This window comes from Carcharhinus amblyrhynchos, chromosome 29, assembly GCF_965287045.1.
Source record: "Carcharhinus amblyrhynchos chromosome 29, sCarAmb.v2.hapA, whole genome shotgun sequence".
In the NCBI taxonomy this organism is placed as follows: Eukaryota; Metazoa; Chordata; class Chondrichthyes; order Carcharhiniformes; family Carcharhinidae; genus Carcharhinus; species Carcharhinus amblyrhynchos.
Genome location: NC_137352.1, coordinates 34486000 through 34511642, shown reverse-complemented (window position 1 = coordinate 34511642; position 25643 = coordinate 34486000). Strand labels below are relative to the sequence as shown.

Sequence of the window (25643 nt, the reverse complement as noted above, 5' to 3'; positions counted from 1 at the left end):
GGCACTGCAGACAAAGTATGAAAATTGTCAAAGAAAATTAGTGTCAACAACAGGGCTTTCTGGTCTCGGCGACAGTAAGCTTACAACAAGGAAGTGAAAGCAAAGCTCAAGACAGATAAAATGAGTCTATAAATCACAAGGACTGGTGGGTTACGAGGTTAACTTATTGATTGGTCAGGAGAGATTGGTACTAAGCAGATTGGCTGCTTCAACAAATGGCTGACTTACTTATTCTATTACATACAGCCATACAGTATTCCTCGGATTCAAAATTGTTTCTGTTGCCTCCGCAACCTCCGTAGACGAACCGAACACATTCCTTCTTGCTGATGTTGAAATACCAGCGAGGCATCATGGCCCGACAGGGACCAGTCACAGCCTCCTGTGAGCAGACAACTGTGTGGAAACAGGACAAAGCATCAGAGATGGCTATAGGCCAAGTAACCCCTGACAGATTCTATAAGCCCAGCAAAGGGCACACTGCGTAAATAAACTTAACACAGCTTTGGACACTGTAAAAAGTATGGTATCAACCTTGGAGAGACAGGTTGCCAAAAATTTACTCCTGAGTCATGATTTAACAAGGTACAGCATGATATCCACTACCACTCAACACTCCACTGTGAGGTGCTGCCAGTATCGGTCAACATTCTGCTCTTACAACTACAGGAACTGTACTTGGACTCTATCCATCTAGACTCCACCAAATGTTTCATTTTTGATGATTGTCCGCAAAAAGACTTGCATCCTTAATTGAACAGAGACTCAAATGGAAACCAGTGATAGCTGATGTAGGAAAAGCAAGTGTCCCATTGCATATTATATGCGTAATAGGAACAGCAGTAAGCCGCTCAGTTCTTTAGCCTGTTCTATCATTCAATATGATAGCTGATCTGACGGCAACCTCAACCCAATATTTCTGCCTACCCGCTGACAAGAGGGTGAAAGGTTAATCAAAAATCTATGCAACTCCGCCTTGAAAACATTCAAAAATTCTGCTTCCATTGCCTTTTGAGGAAGAAACCAAAGACTCGTGATTCTCAGAAAACAATTCACATCATCTGTCTAAATGAGCAATCCCTTATTTTTAAGCAACCTCTAGTTCCACATTCTCCTGCAAGAGGAGGCATGCTCTCCACGTCCATCCTGCCAATATACCTCATGATTTTAACCATTTTGATCAAATCACCTCTTACTCATCTAAATCCCAGTGGATACAAGCCTAACCTGTACAAAAAACTCCTCATAAGACAAGCCACCCCTCCCAGTATTAGTCTGGTAAACCTTCTCTGAACAGCTTGTAATACATTTACATCTTTCCTTAAATAAGGAGACAAGTATTTTACACAGTACTCCAGACTTGGTCGCACCAATGCCCTATATAACTGAAACATAACCTTCCTACCTTATAATCGATTCCCCTCACAATAAACTATTGGCTTTCCTAATTACTTGCTGTACCTACATATTAGCTTTTTGCAATTGATGCACTAGGACATCCAGATCCCTCTGCATCTCAGAGCTCTGCAATCTCTCACCATTTAGATAATACGTTTCTTCTTTATTCTTCCTGCCAAAATGGGCAATTTCACATTTGCCTACATTAAACTCCATCTAATCTTTTTCCACTTATTAATCCATGATCCTTTATAACTTCATGTCTTCTTTGCAATTTATCTTTCTACCTTTTATCAGCAAATTTAGCAACCATACCTTTTGTCTCTTCATCCAAGTCATTTATGAAAAATTTAAGAATTTGAGGCCCCAACACTGATTGGTATGGCACACCAGTCGTCACATCCTGCCACCCAGAAAAATATCCATTTATGCAAACTTCTGAAGCCAATCTTATATCCATGCCCATATTTTACCCACTATAAGCTTCTATTTTCCACAATAATCTTTGATGTAGCACCTTATTAAACACCTTCTAGAAATCGAAGTACAGAATATCCACCTGTTCTCCTTTAACAGTATATGTGACTACTTCTAAGAACTCCAAGAAATCGATAAAACATGATTTCCCTTTAACAAAACCATAAACTTTGCCTGAATGCCTCAAACTTTTTAAGTGTCCTGCAATAATACTTTCAATAATAACCTATAAAGTTTTCCCTCTGACAGATGTTAACTGGTGTGCAAATTCCAGCTGTTTCCCTCCCTTTTTGAACAATAATTATTTTTTACGAAGTTCCCACTGTCTCATTCTGAATATTATTTTGAACATTGGCTATTCTCCAATCTAATGGAACATTCTCCATTTTTAGTGAATTTTGGACAATTAAAACCAACACATCAACTATCTTATCAGCCACTTTTTTAAGACCCAAGATGAAGCCCATCAGGACCTGGGGATTTGTCAGCCCTCAGCTCCAACAATTTGATCAATTTGGGCAGCACAGGAGCACAGTGGTTAGCACTGCTGCTTCACAGCTCCAGGGACCTGGGTTTGATTCCTGGCTTGGGTCACTGTCTGTGCTGAGTTTGCACATTCTCCCTGTGTCTGCATGGGTTTCCTCTGGGTGCTCCGGTTTCTTCCCACAGTTCAAAGATGTGCAGATTAGGTGGATTGGCCAAGATAATTTGCCCCTTAGTGTCCCAGGATGCATAGGTTAGAGGGATTAGCGGGTAATATGTAGGGATACGGGGATAAGGCCTGGGTGAGATTGTTGTCGGTGCAGACTTGATGGGCCGAATGGCCTCTTTCTGCATTGTAGGGTTTCTATGGTTCATTTCTATGATCAGTACAACTTCTTTGATGGTTGCAATTTTCCCCGAGTCCCCCTCTCCCTTCCGTAGTTGGCACAAGTTAAGGTGCAGGCAGGAGAGTTTAGGTAAATTCATGTTTACATAGGATAGAAGGTGGAAGGTAGACCTGTGAAGTATTGGAATAGTCAGGTTTTGCGATAACAGAACTTTGGATGAGGGTTTCAACAACAGATGAACTGAGTCAGGGGTAGATTTGGGTTACGTTAACACAAGTGGAACTAAGCAGTCTTAGTAACACTGCTGCTCCCTGACTGAAATCTCACTGCCAGTCAAACATGACACCAGATTGCGAACAATCTGGTTCAGCCTCAGATAGTTGCCAGGTCGTGGAGGTCAGTGGCTGGAGTTTGGGGTGGAGACAGAAGACAAATGCAAAGATCTTAAGGTCAGTGTCAAAACAGAGAATTTTCTCCTCCATCCAAGTGTTTTTTCTAATATTGGTAGAGTTGAGAAGCCAGTGGAGGAGGCAATGTACCTACTGAAGGAGTGGATAAAGCTCGGAACGTTGGAGCGGTATGCGGGCAAAAGTGTTGGAACAGCAGTGGTGCATTCACACTCCTGTTGATCTAATTAAATACACATAAAAGGTGGTTTAAGTTCTGACATGTTCTGGCAGAACCCTCAGGGTGGGCTATTTGGGCTCACTACAACTTTGGATTCAAGTGCAACTGGCCTTCCCAGTAATTATGGTGCCAGGCAGTGCTTGTGCAGCCTTCAATTGTGGCAGACTATCAACATTCACAGTTATTGGGAGTGCAAGATTAGGGGCCAATTGTTTCAGTTTCCCACTATTTAGTTTGGAGGAAATTTTAGTTAATCAATTACCCTGTACTGGACATTGGGCATTTATCATGGTCACACTCACGCAAGATGAAACTGATGACTTGGCAGGCCACTTTAGGGACAGAAAACCAGTGAGAAGGATATAAACAAAGTTGCGAGAAGGACAAAATCATGAAATCATACAGCTCAGAAGGGCCCACTGAGTCCACATTGACACTGAACTCCCACCTAATCCCATCTCCCAGCACTTGGCCCATATCTCAATGTTATGATGTGCCAAATGTTCATCCAGATACCTTTGAAAGGATATAAGGCAGCCCGCCTCTCCCACCCTCCCAGGCTGCGCATTCCAGGACATTTCCATCCTCTGGTAAAAGATTTTTTCCTCACATCCCTACCAAACTTCCTGCCCCTCATTTTGAACCTATGTCCCCTCATGATTGACTTTTCAATGAAGGGGAACAGCTGCTCCTTATCCACTCTGTCCACGTCTCTCATAATCTTATACACCTTGATCAGGTTGCCTCTCAGTCTTCTCTGCTCTAACAAAAACAACCCAAGCTTGCTCAACCTCTCTTTACAACTTAAATTTTCCATCCCAGATAGCCTACTGTGAATCCTGCTGCACCCCCTCCAGTGCAATCACATCCTTCCGATAATGTGACGACAGAACTGCACACAGTACTCTAGCTGTGGCCTCACTAAAGTTCTATTCAACTCCAATATGACTTCCCTGTTTTGTAATCTGTGCCTTGATTGATAAAGGCAAGTGTCCCATCTGCCTTTTCACCACGCTACTAACATGCCCTTTCACTTTCAGAGATCTGTGGACAAACATGCCAAGGTTCCTTTGTTCCATAGAATTTTCTAATGTCCTATTGTTCACAGTACTTTCTTGTCAAATTACTCCTTCCAAAGTGCATCACCTCTCACTTTTCATGGATAAATTCCATCTGCCCATTTGGCCATTCCACCTATATTTTCTTGAATCCCAAGACACACTGCCTCACTGTTAACTCACCGTCCAATTTGTGTGTTATTTGCAAATTTACTAATCCTAGCCCCCCCCTCATAGTCATCACTGTAACTTATATAAATTATGAATAGGGGGCTCAACACACATCCCTGTGGTACGCCACTGGACACCGGCTTCCAGTCACTGAAGCAGCCTTCCATCACCAGCCTCCATCTCCGACAAGTGAGCTAATTTTGAGTCCACTTTATCAAATTACCTTGTAGACCATGTCCAACTGCCTTCTTTACAAGTCTCCCATGTAGCAACTTGTCAAAGGCTTCGCTGAAATCCATATAAACTACATCGACCGCACCACCCTCATCTACACACCTGGTCACCGCCTCAAAAAATTCAATCCAATTTGTTAGGCCTGTGACAAAGCCATGCTGACTATCCCTGATCAAGCTTTGCCTCTCCACTTGGAGAGGGATGCTCTCTTTCAGAAGTATCTCTAATAGTTTCCCTAGCACTGGCATGAGACTCATTGATCTGTAGTTCCCTGGTTGATCTTCATAATTCTTAAATAGCAGAACTATATTAACTGTACTCCTGTCACCTAGCACCTCCCCAATAGCCAGAAAGCACCGACACGGGGCAGGGTAACCGCACAGAGCACCAATGCAGGGCAGGGTAACCGCACAAGCACCGACGCAGGGGCAGGGTAACCGCACAGAGCACCGATGCGGGGGCAGGGTAACTGCACACTGCTGATATGGGCAGAGTATCTGCAGAGAGTGCCAACACGAGGCAGGGTAGCCACTTAGAGTGCTGACACGGATCTAAAGTCTCAGATGCGGATCTTGACCTGGTGCCAAGAGGTCATTCTGTTGAATATGCAAACCATGATGGTTGTCAGCTTGCATTCTCAAATGAGGACCCAATTATTTTGCGATTCTCCACATTTACATGCTTATTCTAAAGCTTCTCAAATCTAAAATACATCTTAAAAAACCTCTTTTCCACAATCTGATCCAGTACTTCTAAATTAAACTGATGAAAAATATTCTAGATTTATTCAAGGAAGGAAAAGTTGATGAGGATTTGCAAGTTTTCTGTTCAACTTTTTTTGTAAGGTTTATTCTCTTTTAATATTAGATGGTACAAACTAAATATTTCACCAACTGATCTCACTGCACATAGTTATGAGAGTGAAAGCACCTCCTTTCGCTAGCTAATTTTGAAGATCACCCTAGCCTCCCTTCGACTTGTGCACAGGGGCATAATCTTGGATATATTTAACCATCTTTAGTAACATGAATCTAATGTTAAATATGTGGAGATCACCTCTACAAAGAAAATGATCTTGTGCCTATTATTCAATTAGTTGTGTCCCGTACTATAAAATCTCTTTCAGAAAGTACAAAGAATGAGGTAAGTTTAACAGAAAAGACAGAAAAGTTAGAAACAGAACATCACTGCTCACAAGGGAGAGAGCAGTGAGTCTAACACACAGACACGGCCTGTTCATAATTCTAAATCAAACACAATGACTTGGAATATTCTGGATTAACCTTCCACAAAAATTACACTAAAATGTGCTGTAAATTCTGTATCAGTCTGGCTGACAAGGAACTTAGCTGAAATTTCCTGCCAGTGAATCAGGAATGTGTAAACAAGCTCAGAAGCAGTGTCATTAGAGGAGGAGAAAAATGTTATGCAACAAGCAATGATGATCTTGAATGCACTGCCCGAAAGAACAGAAGAAGCAGATTCAATAACAGTTTTTTTGGAAGGAATCGGGTATATACATGTGCACCTGTGTGGGTGCATGTGTGCTCATACAAAAAAAAACAAAATGCAGGATTACACACGAAGAGGATAGATGTTCTTTCAAAGAGTTGACAAGACACAATAGGCCAAATCGCCTCACTTTCTGTTGCTGCAATGATTCTACCAAAAAATGCAATAGTGAGGGGGCGGCTGTTTTCTGTCCTAACTCTGCCAGAACTTTCTGGCTCAACTGTTCCTCTTTCTTTTCTGTAAAGCAGATTGATGAAACTTGTGTGTAATGATGATTCACTGCAAAACAGTTGTACATCAGTTAAACATGAATTTTCTCAAAACATAGAACACTACAGCACAAACAGGCCCTTTGGCCCACAAGTTGCGCCGATCACATCCATACCTACCAAGCCATAGAACTATCTGTAACTTCCAATGCCATTAGATCCCATATGTCATCCAGAAGTCTTTTAAAAGACCCCAGCAAGTTTGCCTCTACCACCACCGACGGCAGACGATTCCATTCACTCACCACCCTGAGTGAAAAACTTCCCCTAACATCTCTTCTGTACTTGCTTCCCAGCACCTTAAATCTGTGTCCTCTCGTAGCGACCATTTCAGCCCTGGGAAATAGTCTCCGAGAATCCACCCTATTTATTCCTCTCAACATTTTATAAACCTCTATCAGGTCACCTCTCAACCTTCGTCTCTCCAGGGAGAGACCTAGCTCCCTCAACCTATCTTCATAAGGTATGCCTCCCAATCCAGGCAACATCCTTGTAAATCTCCTCTGCACCCTCTCAATAGCTTCCACATCCTTCCTGTAGCGAGGCAACCAGAACTGCGCACAGTACTCCACGTGGGGTCTGACAGGCTCCTATAAAGTTGCAAAAAGGCATGCAATACTGCAACTTTATAGGAAATTCCAGGCGAGGTGTGGCATTCCAACTAGTTTCCACCTGAGGCAAAGCAGCTTCCAGCGTCACAGGAAAATCCATCTCGGCAACACCTGACAGCTGGCTGCAGTGGACTTTTATATCAATCATCCCTTGAATGTGCTTGATCAGATATGGAATGAAATAAACTGACAATCAGGACAAAGCAAAAAGTAGAAAATAATAACGAAACAACTTCTGAAACCACGTCAAAATGTTCAGTGAACATGGCAATTCAAGCTGTTGTTCAGGACGGTTTTCAGAGATCTGTTTCTAAAAAAAATTGCAGACAGGATATTCACTCGAAATCAAGAAAATCAGAGTTAAAACTGGAGAGACAGAAGAGAAGGGGAATTAAAGAGAGGAAAGGCAAGTGAGAAACAGGGAAAGGAGAACAAGAAAGACTGTGGGTCCAATGTAGGGGGGAGCTATTCAATAAATGGCAGAACCATCAGGAGTATAGACACACAGAGGGACCTGGGGATGCAAGTCCACAGATCCTTAAAGATGGCAGTACAGGTGGAGAAGGTAGTGAAGAAGGCATATGGCATGCTTGCCTTTATGGGACAGGGCACAGAGAAGAGAAGTTGGCATATGATGTTGCAGCTATATAGAACACTAATTAGGCCACATTTGGAATACTGCGTCCAGTTCTGGGCGCCACAATACCAGAAGGACATGAAGGCTTTGGAGAGAGTACAGAAAAGGTTTACCAGGACGTTGCTTGGTATGGAGGGTCTTAGCTATGAGGAGAGATTGGGTAAACTGGGGTTGTTCTCCCTGAAAAGATGGAGGATAAGCGAAGACTAATAGAGGTGTATAAAATTATGAAGGCCATAGATAGGGTGAACAGTGGGAAGCTTTTTTGCAGGTCGGAGGTGGCGAACACGAAGGGTCACAAGTTCAAGGTGAGGGGGGCAAGGTTCAACACAGATGTCAGGGGGACGTATTTTGCACAGAGGGTGGTGGGGGCCTGGAATGCACTGCCAAGCAAGGTGGTTGAGGCAGACACGCTGGGATCATTGAAGACTTATCTAGCTAGCCACACGAACAGACTGGGAATAGAGGGATACAAACAAATGGTCTGGTTGGGCGCATGAGCGGTGCAGGCTTGCAGGGTGATGGGCCTGTTTCCTGTGTATCGTTCTTTGTTAAGAAAGCAAAGATGGAAAGAAAAAAGTGGAAGTTGAAAGGAAAAAAAAGCAGAGTAGAAGGAGGATTGTGGCAAGGAGACGACGGGGGAAAGAAAAATGGAGTGAGACAGGAGGAGACTAAGGATGTGGAGAAGAGGAGGACAGCATGGTGGCACAGCGGTTAACACTGCTGCCTCACAGCGTCAGGGACCTGGGTTCAATTCTGGCCTTGGGTCACTATATGTGGGGAATCTGTACGCTCTCTGTGTCTGCGTGTGTTTATCCCCCATGCTCTGGTTTAGAACCGTAGAACACTACAGCACAGAAACAGGCCTTTTGGCCCTTCTTGTCTGTGCGGAACCATTTTTCTGCCTAGTCCCACTGACCTGCACCTAGACCATATCCCTCCACATCCCTCTCATCCATGTACCTGTCCAAGTTTTTCTTAAAAGTGAGCCCGCATTTACCACTTCAGCTGAACAAATAACAAAGAACAATACAGCACAGGAAACGGGCCCTTCAGCCCTCCAAGCCTGTGCCGCTCATGCTTCCAACGAGACCGTTCGTTTGTATCCCTCCATTCCCAGACTGTTCATGTGGCTATCCAGATAAGTCTTAAACGATCCCAGCGTGTCCATCTCTACCACCTTGCTTGGCAGTACATTCCAGGCCCCCACCACCCTCTGTGTAAAATACGTCCCTCTGACATCTGTGTTAAACCTTGCCCCCCCCTCATCTTGAACCCGTGAACCCTTGTGTTCGTCACCTCCGGCCTGGGAAATGTTTCCCACTGCTCACCCTATCTATGCCCTTCATAATTTTATACACGTCTATCAGGTCGCCCCTCATCTTCCGTCTTTCCAGGGAGAACAACCCCAGTTTACCCAATCTCTCCTCATAGCTAAGACCCTCCATACCAGACAACATCCTGGTAAACATTTTCTGTACTCTCTCCAAAGCCTCCACGTCCTTCTGGTAGTGCGGCGACCAGAACTGGACGCAGTATTCCAAATGTGGCCTCAGCAACATTCTATACAGCTGCAACATCATACGCCAACTTTTATACTCTATGCCCCGTCCTATAAAGGCAAGCATGCCATATGCCTTCTTCACCACCTTCCCCACCTATGCTGACACTTTTAAGTATCTGTGGACCTGCACCCCTAGGTCCCTCTGTGTGTCTATACTCCTGATGGTTCTGCCATTTATTGTATAGCTCCCCCCTAGATTAGTTCTACCAAGATGCATCACTTCGCATTTATCTGGATTAAATTCCATCTGCCATTTCTCTGCCCAATTTTCCAGCCTATTTATATCCTGCTGTATTCTCTGACAGTGTTCATCACTATCCGCAAGTCCAGCCATCTGGCAGCTCGTTCCACACACCCACCACTCTCTATGTGAAGAAGTCCCCTTTAATCTTTTCCCCCTTCACCCTTAACCCATGTCTTCTAGCTTTTTTCTTCCCTAGCCTCAGTGGAAAAAACCTGCTTGCATTCACTATCTATACCCATCATAATTTTATACACCTCTATCAAATCTCCCCTCATTCTTCTACACTCCAGGGAATAAAGTCCTAATCTATTCAATCTCTCTCTGTAACTCTGCTTCTCAAGTCCCAGCAACATCCTTGTAAACCTTCTCTGCACTCTTTCAACCTTATTAATATCCTTCCTGTAATTAGGTGACCAAAACTGCACACAATACTCTAAATTCAGCCTCACCAATGTCTTGTACAACCTCACCATAACATTCCAACTCTTATATTCAATACTTCGATTTATAAAGGCCAGTGTTCCAAAAGCACTCTCTACGACCCTACCTACCTGTGACGCCACTTTTATGGAATTATGTAACTGTATTCCCAGATCCCTCTATTCTACTACCCTCTTCAGTGTCCTACCATCTACCTTGTTTGCCTTATTACCATAGATTCCACGCCAGTTTCTTCAGTAAATACGGATGCAAAAAACCCATTTAATATCTCCCCCATTTCTTTCTGTTCCATACAAAGCCGACCACTCTGATCTTCAAGAGGACCAATCTTATGCCTTAGTATTCTTTTGCTCTTAGTATACCTGTAGAAGCTCTTAGGATTATCCTTCACCTTGACTGCCAAAGCAACCTCATGTCTTCTTTTAGCCCTCCTGATTTCCTTAAGTAGTTTCTTGCACTTTTTATACTCCTCAAGCATCTTATTTGTTCCCTGTTGCCGACACATGTCATACATCTCTCTCTTCTTCTTTATCAGAGTTCCAATATCCCTCAAGAACCAAGGTTCCTTATTCTTATTCACTTTGCCTTTAATCCTGACAGGAACATACAAACTCTGCACTCTCAAAATTTCTCCTTTGAAGGCCTCTCACTTACCAATCACATCCTTGCCTGAGAACAGCCTGTCCCAATCCATGCTTTTCAAATCCTTTCTTATTTCTTCAAATTTGGCCTTTTTCCAGTTAAGTACCTCAACCTCTATCTTTATCCATGATCAAGTTGAAACTAATGGATCATTGGATCAACTTATGATCACTGGAACCAAAGTGTTCCCCTACACACATTTCCATCACTTGCCCTAACTCATTTCTTAATAGGAGATCTAATATTACATCCTCTCTAGTTGGTACCTCTATATATTTATTTAGAAAATTTTCCTGAACACATTTTACAAACTCCACCCCATCTAGACTTTTAACAGTATGGGAGTCCCAATCTATATGCGGAAAATTAAAATCCCCTACTACCACAACTTTGTTTCTGGCAGTTGTCTGCTATCTCTGCAGATTTGCTCCTCCAATTTTCCATAGAACCATAGAAAATTACAGCTCAGAAACAGGCCTTTTGGCCCTTCTTGTCTGTGCTAAATCATTTTTTGCCTAGTCCCACTGACCTGCAAACTGACTATTTGCGCTGACTATTGGGTGGATAATAATATAACCCCATTAATGTGGTCATATCTTTCCTGTTTCTCAGCTCCTCCCACATGGACTCGCTAGACAAGCTCTCTAATCCGTTCTGCCTGAGCACTGCTGCAACATTTGCCCTGACTAGCAATGCCACCATCCCCCGCGGCCCCCCCCCCCCCCCCCCCCCCCCCCCGACCCCCCTTCATCCCTCTGCCTCTATCATATCTGAAATACTGGAACCCTGGGACATTGAGCTGCCAGTCCTGCCCCTCCTGTAGTCAAGTTTCAGTAATGGCTATAATGTCATAATTCCAATGTCAATCCACGCTGTCAACTCCTCTGCCTTCCCCACAATGTAGCTTCCTCCCACATTCCAAAGATCTGCAGGTTAGGTGGATTGGCAATGGTAAAATGCCCATTAGTGTCAGGGGATTAGTAGGAGAAATACATGAGGATACCTGGACAGGGCTTTGGTGGGATTGTTGTCGGTGCAGGCTTGATGAGCTGAATGGCTTCCTTCTGCACTGTACAGATTCTGTGAATGAAGCTATGAATTTACAGATGCAATTTAAAGAAGTAGCAAAATTCAATAAATATTCTGTATGGACTTTTACTTGAGAGAAGGGTACTAGGGACAAAATATATTGTGCAGTGGTTGAGAGTGAGATAAGCAGTATTAGGATGAATACATGGACAATTTGAGGTAGAATTGTTAGATTAACAGTAGACAAAGCATATGGGCCCAATGGGGTACATCCTGAAACCCAATGGGAGATGGGAAGGAAATTGTAATGGTTCTACAAATTGTGTTTCAGATTTCAACTCAGAGTGGATGTGTGTCGGAAGAATGTCGAAGGGCCATTTTAAAAATATTAAACCATCAAGCTGGGTAGAATTTACACAGTCTCTAATTAATGATGAAGTGACTATCTAGCTAGATAAAGAGAAAACATTTAGAAATAGACAGCATGGATTTCAAAAGCGGTGACAAATCTCAGAATTCTTGAGAGATAGCAGGCATGGTCGATGAGAAAATGAAATGAATGTTGTGTGTGGGGACTGTATGAACGCCTTTGAAAAGTGTCTTTTGGGGTATTATGAGGGGAAAATAAAGGTTTATGGTTAGATGGCAAAAACAAATGGGATCAAAACACATTTGAAAAAGAAAACAGAATCAGAGTGTTTCCAGAGTGATTGCAAGTTGTTCGCAGTATCCCACATGATTCAGTTCTGAGTTTACCTCTGCTGACCATGTATATGAATCATTCAGATATTCACAGAGTGCTGTTGAAGACGATACCAGTATCAAAGGCACATAACAAAGCATAAAATAAAACGAGGGTTTATCTCTATCTATCCTTCTCTTCCAAACATGCAAAGTTGAAAATGCAATAACCTGGCTTCCTGCTCTTCTCTTTTCAATAGCTACACAGCATACTGCACTGTCCATAAAATCCTGCATCGCCATTTTCATCCAACTGCATCATACCATGTCACAGTATCTACCAATGCAAACTTTACTCCAGGAGCTAGATCTTGCCAAGACTTAAAGGACTTGATTAACAATCACAAAATATACTTAAGCAGATATATTCCATGGCACTTGATGAAATAAACTGCTGGCAGAGGACCAGGACTCTGGAAAAATAAATACCAGAATATCCAATTCTTGCTACAAGAGAAAACTGGGAGATATGTGGAAGGCTCCTTGTCACATGAATAAAGTGTTTTTTTTTTCCAGTGAGAAAGCTGCTTGTTTTTCAACCACATGATAAAATGTAAAGTTAAAAACCTTTTAATAGCTTTTGTACACAATAACGAATACTTGAAATACCTTTCATATCATCGTGATTATTTTTGTACAAATCCTCCTCACTGCTTTCCTCCTCCCAGTCATCAGTATATTCATCTTCATCTTCTTCAGAATAGTCATAATCCAGTTCATCCTCCTCATCCTCCTTAACAGCCATTTTTTCTACTTCGATGGACTCCTCTTGGCTAAGGAATTTAGTGGAGGACAGTTAGAAAGGTGCATTCAGCATTAGAAAATGTCCATTTTGTGAGATTGATTATCCCGACCCATAGCCCACTTCCCATTTGCACATTTCATAACTGAGTCTCCACAGACTCTGACACGTTACTGACTCAGGCATGCTGCCCAAAGGATTCCACCTATTGGATTTTAATTTGTAAATTGCTCAATTAATGCTTTTGTGGCATTTAGTCTCTGGTCACAGATGCACTGTTCAATCCCTCTCCCATTGTTCCAATCCCGACCTACTTACTACAGCCTATCTACTATACTGTTATCCTACTGCTGTATGAAAAACAGGTCTCCCTCAAGGACTAGATACCCAACTAGGACAGCATTATGTTGATTTTATTCTTGTCATGCAATGCCATTTGACTTACCATTTGATAAGTCAATCATTTGCCATTTGACTTGTGCCTGGTCAGTGCTGCAAGTATTGTGTACTATCAAAACTTATTGACCTGAGGATGAAGTCAAGCTTAGATCTCTCAATTTTGAACTACTTTTATCAGGGCATTCTCCACTTGGGTCACTGTCCCCTTGTCTCTCCCGGCCAGAAGATGATGCTGCAGAAGACCCTCACTGGGCCACGGGGGCTTGTGCTTGTTGGCTGAGCCCTCACTGCCAGGCTTATAGCTGTTCTCACCAGGTATCCCTGTGCACCCATTATCCTATACAGTTACTGGCCAGCAATGAGGAGTGGTGGCACAGTGGCAAGCGCTGCTGCCTCATAGCGTCAGGGATCTGGGTTCGATTCTAGCTTTGGGCGACTATGAAGAGTGTGCACGTTCTCCCCATGTCTGCGTGGGTTTTCTCCAGGTGTTCTGTTTTCCTCCCACGCACCAAAGATCTGCAGGTTAGGTTGATTGGCTATGCTAAATTGCCCCTTCGTGACAGAGAAACTAGCAGGGTAAATCCATAGGGTTATGGGGATAAGGCCTGGGCAGGATTTGGTCAGTGCAGGCTTGATGGGCTGTATGGCCTCTTTCTGCACTGTCAGGATTCTATTCTATGATCAAATATCATGCTCTGGAAACATTCATATATTTTCTTATGTAATAACCATCATTACACTTCAAAGTGAATCAATGTGTGGAATATTGCCTCATTTTAATATTAAGGTACCTGATAAGTGAACACCATAGCAGGGGCACTGAGGGAGCAGGTATAAGAGAACCAGCTGGTGGAATAAAAGTCATGGGGGCAATTTGCTTCAGTATGGCGTCTCATAGTTGTCCTCTGCTGCCCAGCATGCCCATATTTGATTGTATTTGATTAATTTTCATGTTAACTCAGTTTAACATGTATATATTTGTTTCTTCTTTCAGATTTTTCCATTCCTCTCCAAAACGTCCTCATTTGCGCACATGGTTTGCAACTCCACATAACATCAAATGTAAGATCCAGAACCAATTTGTGAAATGAATTTCTGGCAGAAAAGGGGAAAGGGCTGTTGTATGAAGCGTCTGCCCACAGGCACTGGTCATTTGCCTGGTGCCATAGCTTCAGTGGTCACAATTCCATCATAGCCTGTTATAAAATACTTGGATTACTGGGGACAAGGAGGTCTGCTTCACAGTACTTGGCTTGGATTTGTGAATTTTATCACGTTGAAGGTCTATCATTAAGGTGATAAGGAAATGCTCCACTTTTGGGAGAGATCTGGTGTAAAGCTGGGCATGAAAACATGGGTTTGTGATGGTTCATTGCATACCTTTGTGCTGTTCCCAACTTGCTGAAGCCTGACACCTCTAACTGGCAGAGCGACCTGTTATGGTCTCAGCCAACAGGAAGATGGGATTTACTTGCATTTTCGGTCATGTGGTGCTATTTATCATGCTGCACACAAAGTTAATTATCTGTCCATCCAACAAGCACTCAAATTCATGCTCAGTGCGTCAGGACCAATTGGTAACTGTGTTTCTTTAGGAAGAGGGGAATGATGCTGTGGGAAACAGAGTTGGTTCTGAATGATATGGAGGGCAGCACAGTGGATTGCAGTGCTGCCTCACCGCACCAGGGACACAGGTTTGTAACTGTAACTTGGGTAACTGTAGATGTGGAGTTTGCACATTCATCCTATGAGGACGTAGGTTTCCTCCAGGTGCTCTGGTTTGCTCCCACAGTCCAAAGATGCGCAGATGGATTGGCCATAGCAAGTGAAGGGGTTCTGGGGATAAGGCAGATGGGAAGGCCTGGGATGCTCTTTCAGAGAGTTGGTGTAGACTCAGTGTGCCAATTGGCCTTTTTCTCCACTGTAAGAATTCTATGGTTTTATGACAGATGTTCGTGCTTCAGGGCAGACTCAGCGATTTAATACACATCCATACTCCAGGATAATGTTCATAATGAATAGGATGGCTTTGACTGATAGACTGGTCACTGGAGGTGGGTTGCGGATTGTTTCAATCATCAAATCTCTCAAAGCTACCACGGGTACCTGGTCACTAAGCCCTACTGACGCCACTTGATTTCTTTTTTGCTTAGCTAACATCCAAAGTGGATCAACTGAAGTAATATTTCAAAAATGTTTTCAATGGGGGTGGCACAGTGGTTAGCACTGCTTCCTGGGTTCAATTCCCGGCTCGGGTCACTGTCCGTGTGGAGTTTGCACATTCTCCCCGTATCTCTGTGGGTTTCCTCCATGCTTTCCGGTTTCCTCCCACATCTTCAAGACATGCTGGTTTGGTGCACTGACCCAAACAGGTGCCAAAATGGGGTGACTAGGGGAATTTCACGGCAACATTACTGTACATAGAACATTACAGCGCAGAACAGGCCCTTCGGCCCACGATGTTGCGCCGACCAGTTTTTTTAAAAAAAACACTGACCCACTAATCTAAACCAATCCCTTTTCGTCCATAAACCTATCCACAGATCTCTTAAACGCCCCCAAACTAGGCGCATTTACAACTGCAGCAGGCAGGGCATTCCAATCCCTCACCACCCTCTGGGTAAAGAACCTACCCCTGACATCCATCCTATAACTACCCCCCCTTAATTTAAAGCCATGCCCCCTCGTGCTAGCTTTCTCCATCCGAGGAAAAAGGCTATCACTATCCACCCTATCTAAACCTCTAATCATCTTATATGTTTCAATAAGATCCCCTCTTAGCCTCCTTTCCAGCAAAAACAACCCCAAATCCCTCAGTCTCTCCTCATAGGACCTCCCCTCCATACCAGGCAACATCCTGGTAAACCTCCTCTGCACCCTCTCCAAAGCCTCCACGTCCTTCCTGTAATGTGGGGACCAGAACTGCACACAGTACTCCAAGTGCGGCCGCACCAGAGTTGTGTACAGTTGCAACATGACGCTGCGACTCCTAAATTCAATCCCCCTACCAATAAACGCCAAGACACCGTATGCCTTCTTAACAACCTTATCTACTTGATTCCCAACTTTCAGGGATCTATGTACACATACACCTAGATCCCTCTGCTCCTCCACACTATTCAAAGTCCTCCCGTTAGCCCTATACTCAACACATCTGTTACTCCTACCGAAATGAATTACCTCACACTTCTCTGCATTAAACTCCATCCGCCACCTCGCGGCCCAGCTCTGCAACCTGTCTAAGTCACCCTGCAAACTATGACACCCTTCCTCACAATCTACCACACCTCCGACTTTGGTGTCATCAGCAAACTTACTAATCCACCCAACTATACCCTCATCCAGATCATTAATAAAAATTACAAACAGCAGTGGCCCCAAAACAGATCCCTGAGGCACACCACTCGTAACCGAACTCCATGATGAATATTCACCATCAACCACCACCCTCTGTCTCCTATCTGCTAGCCAATTCCTGATCCAAGTACCTAGATTACCCCCAATCCCATACATCTGCATTTTCTGCAGAAGCCTACCATGGTGAACCTTATCAAATGCCTTACTAAAATCCATATATACCACGTCAACTGCCTTACCCCTATCCACCTCTTTGGTCACTTTCTCAAAGAACTCAATAAGGTTAGTAAGGCACGACCTACCTGCTACAAAACCATGCTGACTGTCTCTAATCAATTCATTACTCTCCAAATAACTATAAATCCTATCCCTAATAATTCTTTCTAAAACCTTGCCCACAACAGAAGTAAGACTCACCGGTCTATAATTCCCAGGGAAGTCTCTGTTCCCCTTCTTAAACAATGGGACAACATTCGCTGTCCTCCAATCTTCCGGTACTATACCAGAGACCAACGATGACCTGAAGATCAGAGCCAGAGGCTCTGCAATCACCTCTCTAGCCTCCCAGAGAATCCAAGGGTAAATCCCGTCCGGACCAGGGGACTTATCTATTTTCAAGCCCTCTAGAATATCCAGCACATCCCCGGTATCAACTGCAATACTTTCTATTTTACACCCCTGCACCCCAGTGTCCTCCTCAGCTACATTCATGTCCCCCTGCGTGAACACCGAAGAGAAATATTGGTTCAATGCCTCTCCAATCTCTTCCGGTTCCACACACAACTTCCCTCTACTGTCTGTAACTGGCCCTAATCTTGCCCTAACCAACCTTCTGTTCTTGACATACCTATAGAACGCCTTAGGATTCTCCTTAATCCTATCAGCCAAAGTCATCTCATGTCCTCTTTTAGCCCTTCTTAACTCCCTCTTCAACTCCCTCCTAGCCAATCTAAAGCTTTCTAATGCACTACCTGAGCCCTCAAGCCTCATCCGAACATAAGCCTCCTTTTTCTTCCTAACCAACGAATCAACTTCTTTAGTACACCACGGTTCCCTAGCCCTACCAAATCCTCCTTGCCTGACAGGGACATACCTATCACAGACCCGCAGTAGCTGCTCCTTGAAAAAATTCCACATTTCGGACGTTCCCAGTCCCTGTAATCTCCTAGTCCAACCTATGCTTCCTAATTCTCTCCTAATAGCCTCATAATTACCCTTCCCCCAGCTAAAACTACTGACCCGAGGTTCATGCCTATCCCTTTCCATCACTAAGGTGAACGTAACCGAATTGTGGTCACTATCACCGAAATGCACACCAACTTCCAAGTCTAGCACCTGGTCTGGCTCATTACCCAGCACCAAATCCAATATAGCCTCACCTCTAGTCGGCCTATCTACATACTGAGTCAAAAAACCTTCCTGCACACTTTGAACAAAAACTGACCCCTCTAACGAGCTACAGCTATAGCAATTCCAATCAATATTAGTAAAGTTAAAGTCCCCCATGACAATTACCCTATTACTTTCACTCCTAACCAGGATCGTCTCCGCAATCCTTTCCTCAACCTCTCTAGAACTTTTTGGAGGTCTATAAAAGACTCCCGGCAGGGTGACCTCTCCTCTCCTATTTCTAATCTCCGCCCATACTAACTCAACAGACAAGTCCTCATCAAACTTCCTCTCTGACACTGTGATACAGTCCTTGACCAATAATGCTACCCCACCCCCCCACTACCTCCTTCTCTACTCCAACTAAAGCATTTGTACCCCGGGACCTGCAACATCCATTCCTGACCCTGCTCTATCCATGTCTCTGAAATGGCCACAACATCAAAGTCCCAGGTACTGATCCACGCTGCAAGTTCATCCACTTTATTGCGAATACTCCTCGCATTAAAGTATACGCATTTCAAACCCTGCTCCGCCCCACCCCCACAATGCCGTGCATTGCAGTCCCCATCTATGCCCCCCTCACTTTCACCCCCTCTACTCAGGATCCCACCCCCCCTCTGAATCAGTTTAAACCACTCCGCATAGCCTTCACAAATTTACCCCCCAGGATATTTGTTCCCCTCTGGTTCAGGTGTAAACCATCACTCTTAGAGGTCCCACCTTCCCCAGAATGAGCCCCAATTGCTCAAGTACTTGAACCCCTCCCTCCTGCACCATCCCCTCAGCCACAAGTTCAAACTTTCCCTCTCTCTATTCCTCTCTAAACTATCCCGTGGCACAGGCAAGAGTCCAGAGATAACCACTCTGTCTGTCTTGGCCTTTAGTTTCCACCCCAACTCCATGAATCTCTGCTTAATATCCCCTTCCCTTAGCCTCCCTATGTCATGTGTCCCCACATGAATTATAACTTGGGGTTGATCTCCCTCTCCCCTAAGAGTCTTGAATATCCTCTCTGATACATCCCGGACCCCAGCCCCTGGTAGGCAACACACCAGCCCTGAGTCCCTACCATTACTACCGACTCTCCTATCTGTCCCAGAGTAGCCACTGTAGTGTTAATTTAAGCCTACTTGTAACTAATAAATAAACTTTTAAACATAGCCCTGTCGAAAGGGAAAGTCTGGAAATGTAAAGATCGTCATCCTCATCTGATCTCCCTGTGAAGAAAGGTGCTGGATTTAGTTTTGAAACGATGACTCTCACATACGCTCAGATTTCCATGGGGAAGACGACTGTTAGATTCAGCTTGATTTTGTGCTAATGCCAGATTTCATGGAGATTAAATTTGTAAAGGTTCATTTACTATGGCCAGTAAATCAGGTCACCCTCCAATATAGGGACATTACCAACACAAATAACAGGGAGAAAGGACAATTTGAAAACTGTCCTATTATTTTAAAAAGGCATATACGTCACTTGAGTTCAGGGAATTGCACATGGTAAAATGAGGCCAAATTTGCTAATGGATCACGTACAAGAACGAAATCAGACTCAAGCAAAATTACTTTCACAGGTTTATAAAAAAAGCCTCAGGGGAAATCAGCAAAAGGCAATAAAAATTGCCATCAGAGTAGCCACAAAATTCTTGGAATAGATGGAGTATCCAGTGGCTGCAATCCCAAAGCCTTCTTCAATCATGTTAGCAATCAGATAGTCATTAATGTAAAGGATTCCTCAGAGCAGATTCAGTTAAAATTCCAGTATACGCAAAGGTTTTAAAAGACAACTTTACATCAGTATTCACAACAGATGACGATGATAAGTTAACCATAAATTGAAGGACTGATGATCAAGTTCTACATCCATGTGAATGTGTATATGATCCTGGCAAGAAGGCCCTCAAAACTGGTCACCCTGCTGTTTCTGACAGCAGATTAAAACTGATCACTCTGCTATTTCTGACTGGAGTGCTCCAAGAGCTGGGATTTGAGCAGTTTGAGCTATATACTCATCTGCCTAATAGCTCACTAAAGTCTAGGACTGTTTCTATGGACTCACGATGTGGAGATGCTGGCGTTGGACTGGGGTAAACACAGTAAGAAGTCTCACAACCTGGTGGACTTTAACCTGGTGTTGTGAGACTTCTTACTCTATGGACTCAAGCAGGGGTTCCCAAACTAGGGTTCGTAGATCCTTGCGGCTTCATGAAGGTTCTCCAGGGGTTCCACTAAGCTGCTGGCCACCATCAGGAAAACACCAGTTCCAATGTGCAAAATTTTAAAAGAAATAGAGAAATTAAATGAGCCAATCAGAGCAAGATCTCCTAGAACACCACATGCTGATATGCTGACCAGCCTACCAGCATCCAGATCTCCAACAGGTCTTGCTCTGATAGAATAAATGAAATGGGCCAATCTCCCTGTTGCTGGGCAGAAACGTCAAGGCTGAGGTGAAGTGAGAGCTGGCAGGAGACCAATCAGCTGGAAGTGGGGTTGCAGTGATGAGGGGAGACTGCAGGTAGCCTCTGGGCAGTAGCAGTGGCTCAGGAAAGGGTGGGAGGTCTCAAGGCCTCGTGAAAGGAGCAGGGTGGAAGGTTTGGTGCCTTGGTATAGAACATAGAACATTACAGCGCAGAACAGGCCCTTCGGCCCACGATGTTGCACCGACCAGTTAAAAAGCAATGACCCTCTAATCTAAACCAAACCCTTACCATCCATAAACCTATCCATGGATTTCTTAAACACCCCCAAACTAGGCGCATTTACAACTGCAGCAGGTATATATTGTGACTGCTTATCTCTTGCTAATTCCAATATATGTCTAAATATAGTTGGCAAAGAGTTGTTTACATTTGATTTCTGTGTTCACATCTATTTCACAGCAAGAAATCGACACTGAGAATGCTTGGGATTCCCCAATGTTCTTGGGAGGTCACTTGAGGTTCCAGGGCTCAAAGAAATTGGGAGACTCTGAATTCGAGGCAAGTCCATGAGGCATCAGTATTTGAAAGGGCAGAAAGTCTGAACTGGCAAGTTAGAGGTCCATTAGCTTCATTACAGTTGGAGATACATTGCTAGCGATCAATGTGATATGAAGAATGGCCACCTTAGCAGAGAGAGGATTACAAGCCTCAACAAAGTGTTTCAAAGAGGTCTTGTCTCAGCAGCCTAGTTGAACTGTTTGGGCATGTCATTAATTGATTAATTTTAACTACTTGGTTGACACAGTACATGTTGATTTCCAAATGGCCTTTGGAAGGCTTTACTCCAATTAATTAATAAGATTGAGTCCTGTGAGATTAACTGGCAAATTTTGGCTTGTTTAAGAATTGACTGCATTCCCGCAGACAGAAGCTTGTTATTAATAGCAATCATTCTCCATGGGGACCACTTACAAGTGAGGATTGCTGCTGAAGCTTCAGACTTTCATCAGCATCACTGATTTGGATAAAAGTGTTGAGGATGCTCTTTACAAGTTCACGGATGATGTTAAAAATTAGATGGGGTCAGGACCCGAGTGGCAAAACAGATTGTAGGCAGACTTAGATGAGGGGAGTGAACCTATACCTGGCAGGCTAAGCATTTACAGGAGGGCAAGCTCTAGACCGTTGGGTGGGAGAAAGATATGGCTGTTTGTAATACAAGGTCCATAACTAGTGCTTGGAAGCCTGCAAAAATGAGCTAAAATATATTGCCAGAATAATCAATTTTAAAGCCAAAATACAATACTATCCCTGTACAAGATCTTCAGCTGGGTCACATTTGGAACGCCACAATGTGGGTGAACACAAAGCCAGAGATCGATATCTTGTTTAAAGGATCCCAATAGAGTTGAAGAACTCAACTTTTTAATTCCAGAAAAGAGGAGATTTGAATGAGGTCTTCATAAAATGAACAGATTATATAGATGGCTCATGCACCATAACAATTTACAGTTTGTGCTAGGCTGGACAGACCAACTGGGTCTTTTTCTAGTTTATAATGTTTTGAACTTGCACCAAAGTTCTCCTGGCTTAGGTAAGTGGGATATGTACCTTCTCGAAATTTACATACACCCTATATCTGACAAAATCCCAAACTATCTGGACTTAACACCTGCTTGGTTTGGGGTCCTGTAAGCAGATGATGAGATTTGGCAAATGCCAGATACCACAACAAAATTAAAGGACAGCAGGTGCTGGACTCATTACAAAACAGAGGTGATGACGCAGAATAGCTTGTCAATCTGTTGATCCCCATTCTACAAGCACATTCTCATATCTGTTTGGCTGCAAACGTTACAAGCAACAAAGCTGTTATTCCTTCCTGTATCTGCCAATGTTATTCAGAACAGACAGATTGGCACCCTTCGGACATTTGCAAGTCTGAGCAAGTAGTGTTTGAAGGGAGAAGTTTACTGCATAATGTGAGTCTTTCTGCACAGCAGCAGTCCTACAAAATGTCTTCTGCCATAGAGTTCAAGATCAACTGAAACCAACACCAAATACATTTCTATTCAGTCCCAAGCTTCCTGTTTAAAAAAAAACTTGAATGCTGACGCTGCTATGAATAGTAAAGAAGGCATTGGTGTGTTAACATAGAAACACAGAAAAGTACGCACAGTACGGGCCCATCAGCCCTTGATGTTGTGCTGAGTTACGACCAAACCCAAGATCAAGCTATCCCACTCCCTATCATTCTGGTGTGCTCTATGTGCCTATCCAATAACCACGTGAAAGTTCCTAAAGTGTCTGGCTCCATTATGTTGGCCTTCACAGCAAGAGGATTTCAGCATACAAATAGGGATGTTTTAATGCACTTGTACAGGGCGTTGGTGAGGCCACACCTAGAATATTGTGTGCAGTTTTGTTGTCCTAAGCTGAGGAAGAATGTCCTTGTTATAAAGGGAGTATAGCAAAGGTATACCAGGCTGATTCCTGAGATGGCAGTTTTGTCATATGAGGAGAGACTGTTAGATATGACTATATTCATTGGAATTTAGAAGAATGAGAGGGGACCTCAAAGAACCTTATAAAATTCTAATAGTTAGACAGAGTAGATTCAAACAGAATGTTCCCCATGGTGTGGGGATCCAGAACGAGGGGTCATAGTTTGACGAGGTGCAGAGAAATTTCTTCATCCAGAGGGTGGTGAATGTATGGAATTCAATACCACAGAAAGTAGTTGAGGCCAAAATATTTTCTGATTTCTTGGGGCTAAGCGGGGGGGGGAAAGAGTAGGTGGCGCATAATTGGTAATACTGCACCATCCTGTGAAAACGTACAATCACATTTATGTTTTAAAATGTATGCGTTTGTTATAAGCATCGAGCTGGGAATTACCTGACAAGATGGCTTTTACTTCGGTATTCACGATGGCAAAACATCTTGGTGGTTGTAGTGCAGGCTTGCAGCGGACTGAAAAGCTTGAGTATGTGGACATTAAGAAAGAGGGTGTGTTGGAGCTTTTGAATAGCACCAAGGTAGATAAGTCACCGGGACCAGATGGGATGTACCCCAGGTTACTACGGGAGGCGAGGGAAGAGATTGCAGCGCCTCTGGCAATGATCTTTGCATCATCGATGGAGACGGGGGAGGTTCCGGAGGATTGCGGATGTGGTTCCTATTTCCAAGAAAGGAAATAGAGATAGCCCAGGAAATTATCGACCAGTAAGTCTAACCTCAGTGGTTGGTAAGTTGATGGAAAAGATCCTGAGAGACAGGATTTATGAATATTTAGAGAAGTATGATCAAAAGTAGTCAGCATGGCTTTGTCAAAGGCAGATCGTGCCTTAGGAGCCTGGTTGAGTTTTTTGAAAAGGTGACTAAACACATTGATAAAGGAAGAGTGGTAGATGTGGTTTATATGGACTTCAGCAAGGTGTCCGATAAGGTCCCCCATGCAAGGCTTATTGAGAAATTGAGGGGACATGGGATCCAAGGGGACGTTGCTTTGTGGATCCACAACTGGCTTTCCCACAAAAGGCAGAGAGTGGTTGTAGATGGGTCTTTTTCTGCATGAAGTGGAGTGCCCCAGGGATCCTTGCTGTTTGTGATTTTTATAAATGACCTGGATGAGGAAGTGGAGGGATGGGTTGGTAAGTTTGCCGATGACACGAAGGTTGGTGGTGTTGTGGATAGTCTGGAGGGATGTCAGAAGTTGCTGCGAGACACAGGATGCAAGATTGGGCGTAGAAGTGGCAGATGGACTTCAACCCAGATATATGTGTTGTGGTACATTTTGGCATGTCCAATGGGATGAAGGAATATAGTATTAAGGGTAAGACTCTTAGCAGTGTGGATGATCAGAAGGATCTTGGGGTCCGGATTCATAGGACTCTCAAATCAGCTTTGCAGGTAGAGGATGTGATTAAAAAGATGTATGGTGTACTTCATCAATCGAGGAATTGAGTTTAGGAGTTGGGATATAATGCTGCAACTCTATAAGACTCTGGTCAAACCCCGCTTGGATTACTGTGCTCAATTCTGGTCACCTCATTACAGGAAGGATGTGGAAGCCATTGAAAGGGTGCAGAGGAGATTTACAAGGATGTTACCTGGATTGGGTGGCACGCCTTATGAGGATAGGTTAAGAGAGCTTAGTCTTTTCTCCTTGGAGAGATGAAGGATGAGAGGGGACCTGATAGAGGTGTATAAGATGATGAGAGGTATTGATCAGGTGCATTCTCAGAAGCTTTTTCCCAGGGCTGAAATGGCTGCCAAAACAGGACACAAGTTTAAGGTGCTGGGGAGTAGGTACAGGGCTGAGTTTTTCACTCAGAGGGTGGTGGGTGAGTGGAATTGGCTGCCGTCGGTGGTGGTGAAGGCAATTTCAATAGGGTCTTTTAACAGACTACTGGATGAATACATGGGACTTAATAGGATTGAGGGTTATAGGTAAGCCTAGCAGGTAGAGATATGATCGGCGCAACTTGTGGGCTGAAGGGCCTGTTTGTGCTGTAGTTTTTCTATGATTCTATGGTGTTCATCATGCACAGAATCTAATTCTTACAGTTGTGTAAAACTGAATGTATGGACTGGACCTACATCAAGGCTTATAACTTGAAAACAACAGAGTCAGAGAGCCCACAGACTCAATAACTCTACATTAATAAATAAGAATAAATTAGAACAACAAAGAAAAAGACCAGTACATCACAGGAACAGGCCCTTTGACCCATCAAGCATCAAGGGTTCGGAAGGGAAAATCCCACTTTACCTGAAGGGCAGATACCATCTGACACAGAAGTACCAATGAGCAGTGCAGATGGTAGCACAGAATGCAAAGTTA

The 25643-nt window shown here is 43.7% G+C and overlaps 1 protein-coding gene across 3 annotated transcripts in view; it reads right to left on the bottom strand.

Moving 5' to 3' along the window:
• Positions 1–25643, bottom strand: part of aplp2 (amyloid beta (A4) precursor-like protein 2) — a 201029-nt gene that overhangs the window by 53515 nt on the left and 121871 nt on the right. For 2 of the 3 annotated variants that reach the window (XM_080214733.1, XM_080214734.1), the window contains exons 6-7: positions 13095–13258; positions 229–396 (exon numbers count right to left, since the gene is read on the bottom strand). In XM_080214733.1, coding sequence (XP_080070859.1) covers positions 229–396; positions 13095–13258 — 332 coding nt within the window. The remainder of the gene's footprint in view (positions 1–228; positions 397–13094; positions 13259–25643) is intronic. The other variant, XM_080214735.1, reaches the window with a different exon arrangement.